The 21545-nt window shown below is 39.6% G+C and overlaps 1 protein-coding gene across 2 annotated transcripts in view; it reads right to left on the bottom strand.

The window, feature by feature from the left end:
* The window catches only part of SCAPER (S-phase cyclin A associated protein in the ER), a 136043-nt gene that overhangs the window by 95614 nt on the left and 18884 nt on the right, over window positions 1-21545 (bottom strand). For both annotated transcript variants that reach the window (XM_058033388.1, XM_058033389.1), the window contains exons 6-17: window positions 18620-18720; window positions 18055-18171; window positions 16041-16201; window positions 9745-10007; window positions 9105-9323; window positions 7366-7536; window positions 6842-6917; window positions 5910-6027; window positions 5482-5593; window positions 4901-5041; window positions 2355-2510; window positions 2067-2209 (exon numbers count right to left, since the gene is read on the bottom strand). In XM_058033388.1, the coding sequence (XP_057889371.1) occupies window positions 2067-2209; window positions 2355-2510; window positions 4901-5041; window positions 5482-5593; window positions 5910-6027; window positions 6842-6917; window positions 7366-7536; window positions 9105-9323; window positions 9745-10007; window positions 16041-16201; window positions 18055-18171; window positions 18620-18720 (1778 nt within the window). The remainder of the gene's footprint in view (window positions 1-2066; window positions 2210-2354; window positions 2511-4900; window positions 5042-5481; window positions 5594-5909; window positions 6028-6841; window positions 6918-7365; window positions 7537-9104; window positions 9324-9744; window positions 10008-16040; window positions 16202-18054; window positions 18172-18619; window positions 18721-21545) is intronic.

Genomic DNA, 21545 nt, shown 5'->3' with positions numbered 1-21545 from the left:
CAAGAACAACAATTTCTGTATTGTGGATTTCAACTCTCTGGAACATAAAATACTTTGAAATTACAACTAAAGCTTTACTGGAAACAAGTTAAGGGCAGAGGGGCTTTTGAAGTCAGTTTTAAGTACACTATTCCATTCATACAGATGTTTTAATCACCCCCAGATGCACATGGTAAAACTTATACTGAAGGAACTTTAAGCAGATATTGCAAAAATTGCTCATTCCAGCCAGTATTAAATCTTCAGGATACAAGCCAAATCCTAGCTGCAGGAAAAAACCCAACAAAACACCAAGTGATATCTCCAAGGTTCCACCAAATCACACTACAATCCAGGACAGAAGGGACAGGACAGCCAGATTCCTGTCAAGCTCATCCCTCCCTGAGCTCCTAACCCAGGACCCCGAGTCCTCCCCTCGCTCTGCTATGGCAGAGAAACCTCAGAACTGTTATTAGGGGATGTAATGACTGACAGAGCAGAATCACCACAGTGTAAGGCACCACATGCATTCCTTCCTACTCTTTCCCAAAATTATTTTTAAAAAAAGGAATAGAAAAAAAAGAAAAAGATCTCTCATGTCATCAGTATCTGGCAAAGAAAACAAAAGAAAAACAAGTGCAAGCACAGTACTGCAATTTTAAGTACAAAGGGTTAAAAATTGAGTGTAAGAGCAACAAGCAGAGATTTGCTGACACAATAGCAACAGAAGGCAAATGGAAACTGCTTCTCCTTACAAGTCATAAGGAAATTAATGGGGTGTAACAGAGGGACGGGGCAGATTTAACACTGATTAAACTCAAAGAGCAAGGAATTTTCTGCTTGAAGATTTTCAACAGGATCTAACTGTAGAAAGACTCAGAAGACAAAGATGTCAGTAGGGCAATTATCAGCCATTTGCTTACTTTGAGGGTTTCTTCAAATTTCAGAAAGATGTAGAAGCCTTACACATGCAGGGTCTATCTTCCCAAAACAGCATAACCAAATTCTCCATTAGTCCTAATCTTCCTAAGTATTTGCAAATGAGTGTAAGATCCTGAAGGATCCCTTCCAACCCACTCAACCTCAGGTAATTTTGGCTCAATACAATGAGGAAAGGTCCATCAAGTCCCAGCAAAGGCTACAGAGCCTGCCCAGAATTCATTAAACTTTTAATGGAAAGCTGAATCTCTTTATGATGTTGCTCAGGATTTCAGAAGATGAAAGCTGGTCAATACATTTCTGAATATTTTACTTAGGGGAAAAAATCCTCTTTGTGACAATTTTGAAGAAAACAAGCCATGACATTAAAAGTTTATCAAGAACCATTAGTAAACACCCATCATAGAAAAGACCTTAACTTTTACCAAGGTTTTAAGGAATGCTTGCAGCAGGGGAACTGCAGGAAAAGAGGGAGAAATAGGAGGTGAATACAAAGAGAATTTGGTAAATCAAACAAGTAGAAATTATCAGACTGCATCAGGTTGGAAAGTAAACCTGTCTTGCACACGAACATTCATTCTCCCTGCACCTAAAAAGGAAGAGAGAGAAGAGCCCGTGTGAAGTCCCCTTTATGAACTTTTAATTATGGGCAAAACTATAAACCAAGTAGTTCACAGGCAGCAGAATCAATGAAGCCTGATTTCCTGGCTTTGTGCTTCACAAATGCAATCTTTGGTGTCTACAACAATGTGAAATCAAATTGATGCCAGTAAGCCCAAAAGTTTCTGGAGAGCGGAGGAAATAGAGAACATGGGTACATAAATCTTGTTTCCTTTGAAAACTAAGGTGAAATATGAAAAAGGCAAATTCTTACAAGGTCTTGTCTGCAATAAAACTAAGATGAATATAATAAAATACAGTCTTACAACTTACACTGTGCATGTATGTAAGGAATACAAAAACATAATGCAGAATTTATGATGACTGACCTGATTTCTTCTTTCAAGCCATTCATCAAGCATCCTTATTAAAGATACTTTTTAAAATCCTAAGCCTGACACCCCAGGAAGGTATTGCTGTTGCAGAGAAGGTGCAGTTTCTGGGGAGGACAATGGTGAAGGGAACCAAAGAAACAATTGCAAAGTTACCTGGCTCTCTCCCGTGCTGCATCTTCTCGTGCCTTTTCCTTCTCCTGCCTCTGCTGCTCAATCCGTGCCTCCTGCTCCTTCCTCTTCATCAGCAGCTCCTCCACCCGGGCCTGCCGCTCCGCTTCCAGGGCTCTCTTGCGCTCCTAGCCAGGGAAAAGCAAATTCTTGTTGATCTTTTACTCGTGAAACACACAGGAATTAGGAGGAGCTGTACTTGAATGTCTGCAGAGCCAAAGTGAAACACAGAGCTGTATTTCACTGTGCCCTGCAGCTCCAGACCTGTCCTACCTGCACTGCCTCGTCCCGTGCCTGCTTCTCCTCCTGCCTGCGCTGCCGCTCCTCCTGCAGCTCGTTCAGGCGCTGCTCGTACTCCTTCAGCTTGTTCAGCACGTCGTGCCGCTTGTTCTGAGCCTCCAGGGTGTTTATAAAAGCAATTTCATTGACCTGAAAACAAGCAGAAAGGGTAAGAAAACACCCAAAAAGTTGAAATAGGTTTCATCTTGGGGAATTTCATCCATTTGTTAACTATTCACTTGATAATTAAACTGTAAACTATAAGTAGTAAACTGGAGGGACATTTCTCCAGAATGAGCTGGAAAACTTGAGAATAAGTCTTTAGGCTTTGTAATGATTTTTTTACTGTTTTGTTTGTTTTAACCAAGACAGCCCATGGATTATAAAAAGAAAATTTGAATTGTATCAGAGAAACAAGAAACTTTGGGTAAAATACAGAAAATTTCTCTCAATTCTGTTAGCATCGAGACTTCATCAGTCCATTCTCTCAGTCAACAGGGCCTGAATCTTCTAATCCTTGAAGCTTTCTTCACTGTAATAAATGTGTAATATTAAAACCCAGATAGATTAATCAGTAAAATACACAAGTGCTAGTAGAATCCAACGGGGCTTTTGAGCTAACTTTAAATACATGTGAACTTACTGATCAAAAAAGTGTAAGTATACATAGTGTGAATAATAAGAAAAAACCAAACAGGCTCATGGTCTAATATTTCTTATCCATATAGCCTGTTTCATGAACATGTATTATGTTTTTCAACCACAGGACAGTGCAGTACATAAGAACAAAAAAATAGTAAGAAAAGGTCAGCTAAAAAGAACTTCAATGTGTACACTAAATAAAACAGGTAAAGAGAACACATATGGTCAGACAAAAGCAGATCATGAAAAAGGGTGGTAGGATTATGTTTGTAACTTTGTTTACTGACTAGAATCCATTTACAGGATGGCTTTTACAGGTCAGTAAACAAGCAAGCACTGGGTATTTAGATAACCAACTGGGCAGCAACAGTTACCATGGTCAGCAGCTATCCTACCCAGCAGCTATTTCTCTAAAGCCTTCTGGCCCAATTAACCTTGATTTCCAGAAAACAAGAACCTCATGAGCCAGCAGATCCCACACAGTTAAACACACAATATTTGAAACATCTGCTTATCTGGGGAACTATGGCAAGTGTGATTTAGTTAGCACAATTACAGAAGTCACACTGGTGTAATGGAATAGTAATCAACGTATGGCAGACTGAATTAGGTAGTCTAGAAATCCTTTTAATCCAAGAGAGAAACAGCAACCAAGTAAAAAAGTGCAATCAGTTTTGTTGTGCTTATCTTGAAACACAAATGAACAGCTGCATCAATCACAGCTGAGACAGATGCTCATCATATAATGAAACAGTTTCATGTATCTTCACTTGGGAAAAACAGACTTTAAAATAAAATACTTCATTTCTGTTATGCTGCTTTTGGCTGGGATAGAGTTAATTCTCTTTGCAGTAGCTAGGATGAGACTATGTTTTGGATTTGTGCTGACAACACAGGGATATTTTAATTACTGTTGAGCAGGGCTTGCACAGTATCAAGGCCAAGGGACCAAAAGGATATCTGAGACCACAAGACATCAGCACAGCAACAAAACTGGGGAGAGGTTGGTGTGGGGCCACTGTTCAGGGACTGGCAGTTGTTTCTTTTGGCATCACTTGTCCTTCTTTATCATTTATCTCTCTCTTTTTTATATTCCTTTTTCTTTGAACTGATTTTTCCCCATCCAGTTATTAAACTGTTTCTGTATCAACCCATGAGATTTCTTACCTTTACACTTCTGATTCTCTCTTCCCCCACCAATCCCATGGGACAGGAGGCAGAATAAGTGTGTGGTTGTGTGGTGCTTAGCTGCTAGCTGGAGTTAAACCACTAAAAATTTCAGCAAAGTAGTATGAAGGAAGCAAACCAAAAAGCATCCCTCTAGTGACTGCCTTATGGCATTATTTATTAAGTCAGAAGAGCACTAAATATACTTAATTTAGAATAGCTGCCACATACTAACTACAGGTCTCTGTCTATTCCCAGCTGCTCAACAACATCAGTGGTACAAAACACAGCAACACAACTACTGTTCAAGGACACAGAATGCTGGATCTGGAATGGCTTTTTAATAAATGAGAAGAAAAACGAGCTCCCCCATGGAGCTGGAAAAGCAGAGAATTGATCATCAGATCTTCCAGTCCTTCCAGGACTAGGTATCACCAAAAATGCTGCCACACTCTGTGAGGAACAAAAGCAGCAAGATAATGATCAGCTCTTTCTTTCAACCCATCTTTTCTCCCACACCAACCCATCATGATGTCTAACAACAGCTAATTAATTTTAAGTTGTATTAGAGAAAAGTGCACCATTTAGACATCAGCATTTATCTGCTTCATGGCTCACAGGATTCGTGTCTAAACTGCACTGTCCATCACAAACTACTTCAAAGCACTCTGAGTACAACATTTACAAGAGCATAACTATTAAATAGTTCTTTTGAAAACAAAGTCACTCACCTTAGCTTCTTCCTCTTGTGCTTTTTTCACAATTGCTTGTAGCTGCACTTCACGTTTGAATTCTGCATGGAGTAACTTCTCCTCCATCATCCTGCGCCTTTGATCCAACAATTCTTCTTTCCATTTCCTCACATCTTTCTCCTACACATAAGGAGTCAATTCATTACTAACACAATATCTGACAACAGGGCCTGAATCTTCTAATCCTTGAAGCTTTCTTCACAGTAATAAAGTATTTTCATGCCCTACACAAAGCCTGCCTTAAGTTTAACTCCAAGTACACTGCTTCAGTTTGGTGAGCTTTACCATTCTGTTGAATACATGTAACACATTTCTCCTCCTGTCATACCTTCCCTGAATCTGAGATTGTCTCCTATAAAATAGTCAAGAAGTTCATGATTTGAAATAATGCTTTCTTTATTTGCTGTGATGCACAAGTCAGCTGTGAAAACTATGTAAACTCAGATGCAGATGACAACTTCATTTCATCACTAGTTTGAATCTCTAATATGTCTACTATGTGGAAAAAAATCCTTTCCTGCAAGGCAGCAGAGCAGCCCTTTATATCACAGAAAGCTTACCCTCTCCATTAATTTCTGAAGCTTCAGTGTCTTTTCTTCACGTAACTTTTCTCTCAGCTGTTGAGCTTTCATTTGTTTCTCCTCATGCTTCTTCTTGGATTCTGCTATTGTTCTTTTAATAAAACCAAAGAAGAATAAAATCAAGTCAGACAATATTAACTGACAGCGTAGCAAACATTTCTATGCCATTTCACTAAGAGAAAACAAACAGGCCACTGGAGGGCAATTATTTCCCGTAAATGTGAATACTGCTCTTCTAGACTTTAGTTAGCGGACAATGAAGTACAAGCCTATTCATGAAAAAATAGATTTCTGTAGCACTTTCCACCCAGAGACTCAAAGAGAGCAGATTTGTGGAGAGTTTCCAGCAGCCATGAGTTGGGCTGCCTGTTTTCCTGGGCCGAGCCAGGCAGCAGCCAGGGCAGCACCTCTTGCGTGAGGGTGAGGAGAGTTTCTCGTGCATGTGGATGCCGTGCCCGGGGGGGCGCGCGGGCTCCTCCTCCACTCGGTCTCCCCACGAGTTGCTCTGGCGCCACGACTCACGAGCTGCACAGGTGAGAACAAAGGGGGGGTGTCACAGACATGTTTTATGAAAAATTCTTTTGCTAAGATTTTTTTCTCCTGAGAAGCTGAGAGGCCTCAGGAATAAAATGTAAACAATGGTTATCTGCTGCTGTGGAATGCAACAGGTGCATCTGGGATTGGTCTCATGGGGTTGTTCTTAATTAATGGCCAATCACAGTCTGGCTGTCTCAGACTCTCTGGTCAGTCACAAGATTTTATTATCATTCCATTCTTTCCTTTCCTTGCTAGCCTTCCAATGAAATCCTTTCTTCTATTCTTCCAGTATAGTTTTAATATACTATATATCATAAAATGATATATCAGCCTTCTGAAACACAGTCAGATCCTTGTCTCTTCCCTTGTCCTGGGACCCCTCTGCACACCACCACAGTGGGGATAATTTAAACACACAAGAAATGCCAGTAACAAAGGATTACTCTCTCTAGTTCTCTCTCAGATGGGTTTCCTTGGGCCTAGGTACAAACACAGACTGAAGCATCTTTAATATGTGTCCTTTTTTAATGCTTAATGATTTTATTGCACTTTGATCCAGATGATAATATAAATCTGGATTAAAAACCATAAAATTCTAATAGAGAGAAGCAGAAAGAGAACTGAAGAACAACAAGACACAGTCTGAACACAAAGTCCATCTTTCCTCAGGAAACAACAGAGAAGATAACATTACTTGGAATGTGTTGGGCAAACTTCTGAAACCTTAACTGGCCATGAATAAAAAAGGGATTTTTCTAAATTTTAGATTTCCATGTAAGCACAGTAATATACAAAAATTTACCTTCATAATCTGCCAGAACATCATTCCAGTCCATAGACAAACCACAGAAGGATATGCTTCCATTGCCCATATTAGCCTGAAATTTAACATGAACCAGAGTAAAAACAAACTTTAACTCACAGGTGCACACACACATTAAACAGTGCCAACTCAGCAATATTCAGCAATGTTTCCAAACAGAACTGGCCTCCCCAAAGGTCAGTGCTGTTCCCAGTCTGACAGTAAAAATGAAGACTTTTGCTTCATCTACTCTTCCACAGTAGCAATGAATGTAACAAGTCTCAGCTCCCCCTGTTTTGCACCAAGAAATCAGCAGCAGGACACTGACTGCAAGCTCAGAGGGCTCTGCACCACACAGCAGCAGAGTGCTGCTGAGTAAAATATCCCACAGTATGGGACAATTATTACATGGCACATGTCAAACAGGTTACTTCAATGCCAAAAAAACCACTAAAAATTCTATATTCATTCTCCACTGACAACACAGCTTTACCAGGGCACAGTACAATGAACTGGACACTCACAGAGAAGTCACTGTCATTGTCAGTCTCGATGTTAATGTCATTGTTCTCCTCTGCCTCAATCTCCCTGGTTAACTGCTCCTCCTCTGCAATAGCACTGGCAATGGCTTCTTCATTGGCCTTCTCCAGCCGATCTGCTAACTCCTCTTTCTTAGCCAGGACTTCTGCCATGGACTGGAGCAAACATGACACCAGAAAAATAACCAAAATCAGTAGCAGGCACAAAAAGGAGGATTCTACATAGTTAACATGAATTGTATGATATTTTGCTCAACTTCTCTTTACTTACAGTTTTTTTACTGGTATATTTTGTGAAAGTAGCTGAAAATACAAACCCCACTAAAAGGGGTTAGCAACTATTAACTCACTTAGTAACTACATGGAACACGAAATTAATTATTCACATAATTTAAAAACTTGTTCTGCCAACCCTGTCATTGAAAGCACAACGACAGTTCTGCAATTACTGCTTTAAACACTTACTCTTGGGGACTAAGCAAGGCATACTCTGAGACATGAGTGCATGCCATGCTGTCACCTCTACAAAAGGAACCATGCTCCAAAGTATTATTTAAAGATGGAAATTATCTGCATGAGCTGTATCTGGAAATTTCACTATAGTTAATACAATGGAATCTCAGGTTGTACTTGTTTTCCAACATGAATGACAAAAGAATGGGGCAAAAATGTAAGCCTGGATATGCTGATTGTGTTTCCTTCTCTAGTGTCCAGCATTAACCAGACCACTCCCACTCCAGTACCAGACAGTGCACCACAATACACAAACTGGGGCTTAAAGCAGCCTAATCTGGGGCAGTAAAATGCTTCCAAGAGACACAGATCCCACCAACCTGGCAGCATCCTGAACTGCTAATAACTGAGCATCTGAAACAATGTTAGTGGGTGAGATGCTTGAAATCTGTTCTAAAAGCAAACAGGTACACGGCTTGGAAATTACCTAGCAGGACTCCAGCTTGCAAAAGTTAAGGGGAAAGTGATTTACAGGAAAACTTCTGCAAATCAGATTTTTAATCTAGTTTCTGACAAAACAAAACCAAACCAAAATGAACACAAACACCTAAAAATCCAAAACAAAACAAAGCACCTGAAACTATAACCTGGATTTTATGCAACATTACTGTAACTCTCCACTCAGAGAATCCCAGTGAAGCAAACACACCCTGAGACCTGCAGAATTCTCCAGGCAGGAAAGCACACTCTTTTTGGGAAACCAGATAAAAACAGAAAACTGACTTCATGCTTTTTCTTTAAGAATGGCATTCCTCCAAATTGCTTGTTGTAAAGGAAGACCCAGCAGAGCAGCTCAGCAAGACTTAAAAGGCAGAGGTCTGACTCTGTTTCTAACAGAATTTTGATATCCCATGTGCTTCCAGTTTGAATGATGAGCAAAACTGAAGTAGGACTTTAATGAGAGTGTGACTTAAATGAAAAATTAGCACAAACATTATTAAAATAAGTAATGAGAGCAAAGATCTATCTATTCCAAGTAACACACTTCAATCTTTCTAGTTTAAGTTCCGACACTTTACCAGAATTGAATTTTACAAGAAAAGAATCTGTGCAACTATTTATTTTTCCTACAGTAGGTACCTCATACATTTCTCTACAGTTTTTACATAAGGCTAACAGAAAACACTGTGCAACACAGACCAAGAAAATTAAGGTTTAGATTATTCACTCACAAATCTTATGAGGTTTCTTACCAATCTGGCAGCACTCACATTTGAAATATCTGCAGGATCCATTTCAGTTTCAGATTTAGCTTTTTCTGTTTGATGCAAGTCTGCACAGTCAGTGCTCTGGGGGGAAGCCTCATTCATCTGCAGAGTTTTTGAACTGCAGTCAGGGCTGCTGAGAACTGGAGGCATCTCAGGAGCTGGTTCTAAGGAATCCCCTTGCAATGCTGTGCCAGTGCTCCCATTGGCTTCCGAGGCTGGGAACTAACAAGAGGCATTTGCAAAATTAACAAAATGGATCATACTGATTTTTAAAGTCAGAGTCAAATTTTAAGGAAATAACTGGGAACAACAGTGAGTGATGCAAATAACTTCACTTCTTTCAGGTGCTCATTACCTTGCAAAAGTTGGATCGGTCTACCTGAAATGTATGTATGAGATGTGTTGAATGCTGACTGGTTGGAAAACATGGAAAAGCTGTCCACAGCATCATAACTTTAATTAGTCTACTTGTGCTGACATCCTACTGCATTTCCATAAATGTAACTGCAATAACCATTATTTGAACAGCCTTTCCTGATCTGGTAAGTTCACAAAAGCTCTAGCCAACAGCACTTTTAGAAAATGCTCTGAAGTAAAGTTGCAAGATTTAAGGTTAGAAAACAGTTCAAAATGATGGACTGACCTGAGTCTTCTCAGTAAGGAGACCCTCAGAGTGATGCAAAGGATCCTTCTGTACCAGCTCTGTGCTTTCAGACGCAGCACTGCCAGTGACTGAGCTCCCATGCTTGTTTTCTGCTGGTGGTGAAATGACATTTTCCTTGTCACTGTCACCTCTGGACTTCAGTGATTCTGCAGCTGCAGGAGCTTTTGCTGCCAAAGCAGTGGAGCGAGATCGAACAGGCCTCCCACGCTGAACCGTCTCCCAGCCCTCCGCGTCCTTCCGATCTACGTGAGAAAAACACCCCCCTCTCAGACAGGAACACTGCTAACAGGAGCACTAGAAACAACTGCTTTATTACAGGATTACACAAGTTGTGGAGAAAAATGTTCTCTTTAAAAATCAATACCAAAAAAATCAATGACATACTCTTCAGCAAAGCCTTTTACTTGAAGGAATGCTATTGGTGTTACAGACACTGAACTCCATTCATGGGACACGTTCTGTTACTGCAGAGTGAAGCAGCTCAGGCACAAAAAGCTCTGGGAAATGGCAAGGTGTACTTCAGCTTGCCATGTTTTTCCTTGCTATTTCATGAGATGGTAAAGCACAACGATGCAACAGCATCTGCTCTTCACTGCAGCAACAGTAACATTAACAGTAACATAATTAGAGGCCTTTTGTGGAAGTGCGAGTACAGACAAAACAGCTCAACTCAGCATGGAAAGCAGAAATGTGGCTCACTATCCTTACTATTCTGCCAGTGCTTTCTTTACTTCTTTTTCTATTTGTTTCACTTTGGCAACAAAAATATACTAACTGGTGTCAGCTTCTAGAAAACTGCTTTTCCTGGATTCCAGGAAATAGCAAAATATTGCTAGAATAGGACTGCAAGCAGAAGGAGAAAATAGAAAAGCAGTTTTCTTCAATTACTTTGACTTCTAAACAGCTGTTACATACAACTTTCTGATCAATATTTCTGATGGTGGTAGGTACTGGAAAACCATTTAAAGTTACATTTGTCTGCCTGAAGCATCAGGTCCTAGGTGTGAGCAGATTTCATGGTGAATTCCTTCTCCATATGTAACATTTTTGTGGCCAGCAATTAATAGCAGCATGTAATTTCTCACACATCTTGAAACAACTGTAAGAGATTTTTTGAAGCCTGACAGTACAACTCACAAGTGTGAAAGGTAAGCTCAGGCCTGTCTATTTGCTGAACAAAAATTCTTGCAAAAAACCACAAGAATTAACTATGTATATATTGTCCAACATACTCCTGGCAAAAGCTGCTTTCAAGATTGTTCACATGAAAAGAGGAGAAGGGTGTAGGAGATGATTTTTACCTGGAGGAGTAGACATGCAAAAAATCCCAACATTGTTTTACAGAGGGTAATAATCTAGAATACAACTTGTCTAAGCAATTAATTCTCTGGGTGTTTCTAAAGCTTTTACTAACAAAGATCATCACATAGCTCAGGCATAAAGACCAGAGCTGGAGCTCAAATGTTAAGGTTTAACATATCAACTGGACTAAGCAGCCTTTAGGTGCATTTGAACTGCTGTCCAACAGCAGCAGTAACCAGAAAACTGGAAATGAGCCAAAACCAGAACTGATGGCACGTTTATCCTTTGCTGCCCTTGGCATCCAGCATTTTACAAACACTGCTATTTAACTGTGAGGTTCTTTTAACATCTCAGGATGAAACACAGCAGCCTGGCCCAACAGCTGGTGTAACTCCTGAGTTACCAGGGAATTTGACAGGACTGTACTGGAATTTATCTTTGCTGAGCAGCTCATGCAACAGCTGGTTTTACATAACTATATAACTGTTCACAAACCTCAATGATAGATGAAAAAAAAAATTTGGTATTTTACTGTTGAGACAGTTTCATTCCAGAAAAATTACTGTGTATTTTTAAGTAAACAAAATTCCCAAATTGTCTGAGTAAATATGGCTGATCTCTTCAGATCACTGCTGGTACCAGAGTCTGCATAAAGCCTTCCTGTGTTCCTTCTCCTCATGTGCATTTGCATACATTTCAGTGTGTCCCACTGACCAGAACAGCAGTCAAAAAAAACACCAATTACATTTTCCTTTGCCACAGACTGCCCACTTGACCCCTGTAGGCAACTTTGGCCTTCTTCAATTTCTTCATCTTCATATAGAAAAAATATTACCTACAGGACCTAGTGATGGGAACATATTGCCCTCTCAGGGACAATCTTAACTGCAGCCATTCTCCAGGGAACAGGGTTTAATTCCCCAGGAATCACAACCAGATTTACTGCAGAAAGCTCCCAGCCTGTGCAGCACCTGGCTCTGCACCCTGTGGGACAAGGACTGCCCAGGCACCTTGTCTCCCACCCCATCCATTTTAGTATCCAGTGGGACCACAGAGATTCTGCTGTATCTGGCTTAGGACACAATCTGGCCAAGAAATTTCTCTGGCAAGTAAGAGCAGAGATTGGTCAGAACTACTAATATCAACCAAAAAACCACCACTGCTTTACTGCAGCAACCTTTGGGCTGCAATTCTTTCTGCTTGTCTTTGCAAAACAAGATTTTTGAAACACTTCACTGCTATTTGTTCTGAAAATTGAAGTTACCTTTTACATAAAAGCATCTTTTCTACATTCAAAGGATCAGAGAAGATACCCTTTTGTTATATCTACTACCTAAACATCATTTTACTAACATCTAGATAATAAGATATATTAATCATATAAATGTATCTTAACAATCATACTAGTATCTTTTACTAATATCTACTAAAGCTTATTCTACCAAAAAAGAATATTCTTGCCTGTCTTGCCTAGTTGTTCTTTGTCTCGTGGCATATTTCTTAGTAGTCTAAAATGACAGAATGAATCAGAATAAAATTATTCAGAGAAATAGAAAACCATAATCATACTTACTAAAGTAAGAACGAATCTTTTCATAAAAGCCATACATGTTCAATTTTTAATTTGCATTTGTTCTCTGTCAGATTCATATTTATTACCCAAGACTCAACCAAGCATTTTAACCCAGAAATACTTGCATTTGAAAGAATATTGTTTGGTGACTTCTTTAAAGACAAAACAGTTTTTAATTCATGGATGTATTCAGACTCCTGACCTACCTGGAGTCAGTTTAACAGTGTCATGCCACCTGACAATTACAGTGCACCAGAAAATTCTGTTTATTTTAATTCACCAAGCAGTTCAGGGTTCAGTCACATCCAGGCACGTTTTTAAATAAGAGTTTGCAAAGCTAAAATGTTTATTGACATTAAGTCACATCTAATGAGAGACAAAGTTAGCACTCAGTGAGGCACCAATCTTCCTCCATGCTTTTTCCCTCTGTGTGGAATTCTTACAGCCCAGTAGCCATCTCCACAGGCTACATATCACATGCTGGGTTTGATTACTCCCAGAGCTTTGTAAATGAATAATTCATTTGCCTGCCCTGATCATTCTCCAGTTTCATGTGAACTTGGCTGTCCCTGCCTGCTCTTGTGTTACATGGATGTGACAAGCCATCTGTCATCCCAGCCTCCAGGCTCTTGGGAAGTTGCTCCATCTGGAAGAACTGCTCAAGGAGCTCACTGGAAACACCACAAACAGAAATGCAGGCACCTGTGTGCAAGCTCCAGGGGGTTCTACCTCAGGAGATGAACAGCCCCTCTAAAAAATTTACTTGCTAGTGACTTCATGCCCACAGCCCCACATAAATAAACTCCAGCCCCATCTGAGCCCCAACCAGGAGAGCTGCCTGGGAGGGCTGGACATGCTGCAAGGTCTCCAGTCTTAGGTACATTACAGAGAACATCTATTCACAGCTATGGACATGAGCAATTCATACAAGAAAGATGATAATGATAGTAATAACAATAAAAACCAACCAGATTTCAAATATGGCAGGAGAAAAAAAAATTTAGTGCTTCTGAGATGTTCACATGTTCTAGATTGTTCTTTGTCCTAAATCCTGTCATAACATTATTTTAATTGTAAGCACCTATTCCATTTCTAATACACACTCTAAACTTGCATAACTCATCTCACTTTTTAGCACAAGCACCAGGGAATTCACAAGCAGAAATTGCTCAGACAGCAAGAACAGACTACATTCCATATTGTAAAAGACACTCAAGCATGAAAGACAATTTTTAAAAATTCATTAAAATATTGAGGGTAACAGTAAGTTTAATGAGGGAAATGAGATAAGATGATTTAACCTCATTTAATTATGCATTCAGAAAAGGAAAGATTAAAGAACTATATGGAAAAATAATGCATTTTCCTTCTCCCTGAGGGCTTACTTAGTTAAATCTGGAAATTGCATCAACCATGAAACAGATACAGTATCATACCACTCATCCACATCAGAAAACCACCGTGAGACCTAATGATAATGCTGTTGGAAATCACTGGAGAAAAAGTGTCTGGGGAAATCCTGTGGCTGTAAGCCCCAGCTGGGCTCTGGGTGGGCAGGGGAACCCCTCCCCCAAGGCCCACATGCCCCAAAGAGCTGTTTGGGGAGTGCATTAGCTGGGCAAGGGCAGAGCAGATACACGAGCCTCAGAGCTGCTCCAATAATGCATGTGAAGAGCCCCTGTGGCTCCCTTCACAGAAACTTCACAGATTTTCTTCTGTTTTCATCACTGGGGATAGCTGGATCTTACCCAAGTGATTCCACCTCCCACACACAGGACAACATGCTCCTACAGAGAATTTGATTTGTTAAAAACAAAACAATTCAGCCATGAGCAAATCACTGAAACTCTCCAATGCTCAATGTCAGCAATTAGAGATTCCTAAGAATAAACAAAGTCTAGAGGAATGACTGTTATTTCTTAAAATGAAATGTTTCAAGTCTGGATTGCATCCTCCATTTGATTTGAAGATTACTGAACACTTGTAGCCAGTACTACACGACCTAAGGGGCTTCTCTCTATTTGAAGCTCATCAGCTGAAAGTAACATTCAATAAAACACTGTACAACACTGATTCTTCAGCCCTCTAAAAGCCTCTGAAAGTAACATAAAGTATTTTGTTTTCCTCTTAGCCTACTAAAATACATTATCCATATTGAAATACAGATCACTTTTATTCCCTGTGTAGCTAACAACATTCTCCCTATGCACAAGAACACCTAATAAAGGTATTTTAGCAACAGCTTGGAGCCCTGTCCCTCTATTACGAGCAGCAATCACCAGAAAATCTTTTGTTACAAGTAACTTCAACTAGTGGTTTATCTCAAAAGTGGAATTATACATCAGCTACAGTGCTGAAAACTCAGCCACACAGCTCCTGCTCTCTAAGCAGCTCACTGCAACTGTACACAGGCAGCAGCCATGGATCCCTGTCAGCCAGCAGCCTTGGAGCATGGCTGTGATGGTTCTGCTCCAAACAGAGGAACCCACTCCTGAACTCATTCACGTTACATGCCAGAGCCCTGGACAAGGTGCTTTACTTCCATAATATACCACAAGTCTTCAAGTCACCACACATGGCTTCTACTGCTCCCAGGTTAACATACAACTATCTTAAATTGATACATGTACTTCCTGAAACTTTAAAAAAAAAAAAAAAAAAAAAAGCATCGCACTTTTAATTTTCTTTCAGAATATCCATTTCTACATCCTGCCTGATGGTTTTGTAGAAAGTCATCTGAGACCACACACGAAGAAAATAAATGAAAAAGAATGCAATTCTGAAGACAATCTCAGAGATTCAGTGCAAAGAAACTAATTTTATAAACCAAATGGTAGTTTTTTATGTCTGCAACTAAACCAATCTTTTCTAGAACAAAAGATCCCGAATCAATCATTCTCCAAAGAGCATCTTTAGAAAAAACAATTCATAACAAAATGTGGTAATTCTTGTCTTCCAAAAAACCATCAATTGTTACTTCAGCATAGTTCTAATAGCATGTTCTTCCAGGACATATAAAACTATCTTGAGCTCTTCCCAGATTCCTGGACATGCATTATTCTTTATAGTGTTAAGCCATCCCAACTTGCAGTCAGTTAGATTGGCAGTTTGTAACCAAAGACCTTTTGCTTCTTGGGATGTTATGAACTGGTTTTAACAGATCAAATTCTAGTTTGTGAAAATACAGCAGAATTTTACCTTCACATGAAAACACACTTTTGGCTCAAACTTAACTATTGCAATAAAAGGCTGCACGAATCTTTTGTCTCCACACTGAATTTAAACATTGTACTTTCCAAAACTAGGTTTAATTTTGCTTAGAACCCAGGTCATCACATTGTGAATTCACTTCATCCCACAGAGTTTGTGAAAACAACTTAGGCCACAGAAGGGGACTTGCCATTTTTCCGCAGTGCCTTCTGTGCAGGGGGTGCCAGGCAGGCTTGTGCAGGGGCCAGCTCAGGATTGGCAGCTTTAGTTCCATGGTTGGCTTTTACCTTATCGGCCCAACTTACACCCGAGGGAGCCAGGCGTGTTGCAGAAATGGTCACTGCAGGGTTCCTAAATGAAAGTCACAGCTCTTTTTAGTGTCTGGGCAAGTAACAGAATGGTTTGTTAGAAAGCTTTATGAGACCATCACAACAGTGCTGAACAGAACCACCTCTCCTTTAGCAAACTCTCCAGCTTGCAGCAATTTACACTGAAAAGTTGTTGGAATTTGCTCAACTAATCGCTGTTTTTAATAAACAAGATTAAATTTAATCGCTGTGATACTAATTTCTGAAGGCATTAATATTTTTGGCAACCAAAGCAATGCATCATAAATTCTACATACTAAATCTTGAAAAATACTCCTGTCATTTCAAACCTGGCATTTGACCATTTAGTACTCCCAATTCCTTTGAATTAAAAATAACGAACAGATTTTCCTACTCATCTTCCACATAAGTGATTTTATTTATCACACCCTTCTTGTTATCTCTTCTCCAAATTATTTTGTTTTTGCATCAATGCTGTTGGATACCTCTGACTGTCCCTGTTTCTAGTTTCTGTACTTTTCTGAAGATGTGAAGATGACTACAGGTATGAATCATTAATTTCTACAGAGGTACACCACTACCTTCTCTCCTATCCCCTATTCCTTTCCTACTAACTCCTAGCATTCTGCCAAAAATTTCTGTAGCACCAAGTAAGTCTCAGCCCTTATTTTCCATCCTATTTTCTCTCACACACAAAATATTGTAGCCCTCTGGGGTTGCCTTGCTGTGAGACACACACTAAGAAGCAAAAAATTTGCAAGTGTGAAGGATAGAAAACTCATCTTGCTGTTCCTTGCTCTAACACACACAGTTTCTCATCATGTTCCTGTGATTGTGCATAAAACAGCTCCAGCAGCAATAGCAACAGGTTATTACAGCCAAATAAGACTGGCTGAAAGACTAATTGTGCTGAGCTGTTATGTTCTAATAAATATAAAAATAAAAGAGCATTGATTTCCACCAGATTCAAGTGTTTCATTTGAGTGCTTGTGCATATTTTCTCCCCACCACCAGGCATTTCAGCAGACACCTTTCAGATGTTTCAGGTAGGTATCAACAGGTTCCTCTACACAGGGCCTAAACCAAACACACTTTGTAGTATTTTTGTAGAAATACCTGATTTTCAGAGAGCTCAATCCTCAGAGGTGCTGACCAAACAGCCCAGTATCACATCTCTGCTGAGGACAATGCAAGCACTCAGGACACTGGGCAGTGTTTCCTGAGATCCCAAAAACCTGAAGGTTGCTGTTTTTCAGCACATACCCTGAGAAAGATCCCAACTGCACTCATCTGTGCTCTCCAGACTGAGACAGCACCAGGCAGTGCTGCTCTAAATCTATGCACATTTTTGTTGAACTGCTTTCAGATACTTTCATTTCAACAAGTAAAAGATGCTTTACTGCAGTATACAACGTGCTCTACATTTGAACTAGTATCAGTTCTGCCACACATCAGAATCATCATAATCTCACTTTACACTCACTCTTTCTGACCTGTGTTTACTTCTGCTAACTCAGCTGGCCATTCACATTGCACACACTGGCCATTTTAAAGTTACAGACATTCTGACCTTTGTTTTGTAGAGAGAAGAGAGTACTAAACAGATCACATGAAATACACTGACAGTATTTTATCTTCAGGTCTTTGTAATTACCAGTTATTAAATGTATTACAAAGTCATAAATAAATAAGTCCTTGATAGGATTTTCCTTTAGAGATCATGGGCTTTTTGTTAAGGAATGCAAAAAATTGCTTATATGATTTAATAACAACAAAACAATACATTGGTTACTACAGAAAAATAGTGCATTCATGAGCTTTGCTTCAAATTAATCTTTATTTTAGCTTCAATAAACTTCTGAGTTGGTTTCATACCCAAAATTTAAACTCCTTCGAGCATTTGATGTCACACTAATCCTGTCTGTGGAGGGACTTGGGATCACGTGGCGTCCTGGAGACATTTTCTTTACTTCCCAGGCCAGTGAAGTCGGTCTGCAAACCCAGGAAAGAAAAGTTTAAAAATACAATTCACAATAAGTCTCCCTCTATCACCTTAAAGCAAAGCTAGAACCAACAAACACTCAGTATATTAACAAATCCTGCTGAATTTGATCATTTATCTCAGCAATTGTTTCTACTCTAACTACAAACCCTATCAGCCAGACCCATATCCAAAATAATGTCTTCTCTCAAGACTACAATGTTTATTTCCAATTCCAGTATAGAGCAAAGCATCAAACCACCATTCAAAAGGAAAAGATGAGGGAAGGACTGGAAACATCCTCTACTTCTACGTGACAGTGACAATGCACATAAAATGTCCTCACACCCATTCTGTCCAAAAGGAAAATTGGTTCTATTTGCTGAAGCTCTGCTAGAAAATGAAGTTTACTGTGAACTTTACTCTCTCTGTAGATTAAAAAAATATAAATCTAATTACCTGCTTTGAGCATCAGCTTTTTCTAGCTTCTCCTGTAGCTGTATCCAATCAATCAATGCTTTGAAGTCCCTTACATAGTTATCAAGCATCATCAGGACTTCCTGAAAAGCAACCATCACATCAATCTTTCTATTTAAAAACAATCCCCCACCCCAATAAAGGAACTGAAAAGAAAGGAGGACATTTACAATTTAGCTTTCTCATTAAACATAAACCCAGGAAAACCCCTGAAAACAAGAAAGCCCAGATAATAAAGATTTTTATGTGAACAATCATTAAAACATTTATCCTAAAAAAAAGGTGCATATTATTCAAGATCTGTTTCAGCATTAATGTGTAAGGACAAAATGGTAACATTTTCAGGAAAATAATTCTTAACTCACATAAGGATACCTGTTTCATTATTAATATCCCTTTTTTGGTCAGAGTTATCTCTTGAAATATGCTGAACATACATCACCAAGAAGGCAAAACTGCATAAAACCTAACAGGTCTGTGGAAAACTAAAATATCACAATTAATCTGTTTGTGAAGTAAAAGTAGACAAAACTACACAAAGGCAGCAGCATCAGAAGCTGGGTGGGATTAAAACATTCACTGTCAGAAACTGTGTGGGCATGCTGCAGATTTACTCAGAATATGCAAAACCTTGATGAAGCAGTTTGAATCTGGAACCACATGTTGGTCTCCAACAAATAAAATTAATTGTTACAAAAGGACATATCAATTAACTTCACACTACTCCAGGAAGAAAATCACAGACAAAATGGCAGTGGTTGAAGAGTCTTGTTTCTGATTAAAATACCCTTAACTTTGAGAAATTATTGACTGTGTCTACTGATGCCCAGTTGGCACAAATGTGTGAATGTGGTGCCTATGGTATGGTCAGATTACATCCAGAAACAATGAAAAATTCAAGGGAAATTGCCTCTACTCAGTTAATGGCACCAGTTTTTCCCTGCAAGGTAGAGCAAAACATAGTAATGGAACTCTCAGTTGTGTTACCTGGGCAAACTACAAACTTCTGCTGCCACTGGCAGGGAAAGGAGCAATTCTTTATATTCCACATACAAACTCAAAAATCACTGACTGAACATGACAAAACACAGACCTAAGGCACCTCCTCAGCAAAGCTGAATTTCACCAACACAGCACATGAATGCCTCTCTCAGGGACAGAGTCTGAGCTCATGGCAGCCAGAAAGAGCAGCTTTCATAACTACTCCATCCCAGACAAGAAAAATGTGTCCTGTACTCTGTCGTGACAACATGCTGAAAATAGTCAAAATCCATGAATGAAGCTTGAATATGAAACTTAAATGAGCTTCACATGCAGAATGTAAAGTACAGACATAACTTTATGGTATAAGGAAAAACACTAATGACAAAATGCTGCTGTTTCACAAGTTCTTTACTGTGCCAATGTCATTCTGCTGGTAATAAGATAAATTTTCTGCTCAAAGTAATTATTACTTAAAAATTTTGGGAACAATTACAAATGAGAAGGTATTGGTTCTTAAGTGTATAACTACAAATTTTAACAGTAAAACCTTTGACAGCAAAACCAGTAAAAACACTCTCCTACAGTCCAGGTAACTAATGCACATTTTTGCAACATCAATCCCATACATATTTACTTTTAACTGTCCTTTTAACAGAAAAAAGACCTCTAACACATGAAAAATGCTTTTTCATATAAAATCATATGGATTATTATCCATTTTGTTTAACATTGAAATTCAGCTTCAGTTTTGACATGAGTATCCTTTTAACTACTCCTTATGACACACACAGATCATATGCTGGTTGCTGTAAGGGAAAGGCACCAAAGTCACACACCAGGAAGGGAAATCAAACAGAATCCCACTGCTGCTGCAGAAGTTGCTCTTTGTTTTGAAATATTCCTCAAAAATGCTAACAAAAATCTTTCTTACAAAGCAGTTGGTTTACAGCACCAAAATAATTAAGTAAAGTCTGCTACAAGAAATGAACAACTCAAGTGTCTCAACCAGTTCTTTTTTTCTGTTCCACTAATAAAATTTCAGCTTTCTAATCCAATTCATGTCCATTTAGGTTAGCTCATGCTAAGTTGTGCTGACTGTTACTAACAATGAGAGCATAGAAACCAAAATTTAATTCTGAATCATTTATTTTTCAAGTCAGCCATTTACATATTCCTCAGGAAAAAAAAAAAAAGAATTAACGTGAATATGACTTATATTTCTGAAGTTAGCTAGCACAGGAAAAAACCACAATAAATGGTTTAACCTATTTTAAGGAATGTTTAGCTCCACATTATCAGAAATGATCAGAGCAGACCCATGCAGCTGTAACCCGAGCCATGTTTTATGAACAAGGGAATACAAACAAGACAAGCAGCTGGAGCGGCCCCACACTCACTGATGCACATCTCTCTCCCTAAAGCCATGAGGGCCATTTTGTCAAGCAGGATGGAGCAGAACAAAAGTGGCTCAGAAAGCGCCGTTGCAGGCATGCAGATAACTCCATATAGATGTCCAGCTAAAATTACCAATTAGCTCCCCGATGGGCCGCGGCGGCTTCGATTGGTGTGCGAGGGAGCCGGGGCTGGCGCGGGGCAGGCGGGCCGGCGCCGTCCCTTTGTCCTCTGACACAGGATCCGCCCGGGGCTCCGAGCCAGCCCCGCTACCTGCGCACCGCCACCGCCCTGCTGAGCCGGGCAAAGCTGCACCACCCGACAAGCTGCTGACAAAAAGGAACCTCCATGGGCCGCTGTGCTGCGGCTGCACTGGAGTCAGAACAGTTTTATATCGCATTGTTTCTCAAGGTCACATCCAGCCTGTACGGTTCTTAAAGACAGTTGGAGCTAAGTAAGAAAGCAATACTGCTGAAAACAACTCTTCAAGGAAAATCAGCGACATGAAACTCAAACCAGACACAATGTAACT

Source organism: Melospiza georgiana, chromosome 13 (genome assembly GCF_028018845.1).
Source record: "Melospiza georgiana isolate bMelGeo1 chromosome 13, bMelGeo1.pri, whole genome shotgun sequence".
Classification (NCBI taxonomy): Eukaryota; Metazoa; Chordata; class Aves; order Passeriformes; family Passerellidae; genus Melospiza; species Melospiza georgiana.
This window is presented reverse-complemented; position numbering and strand designations above follow the sequence as displayed.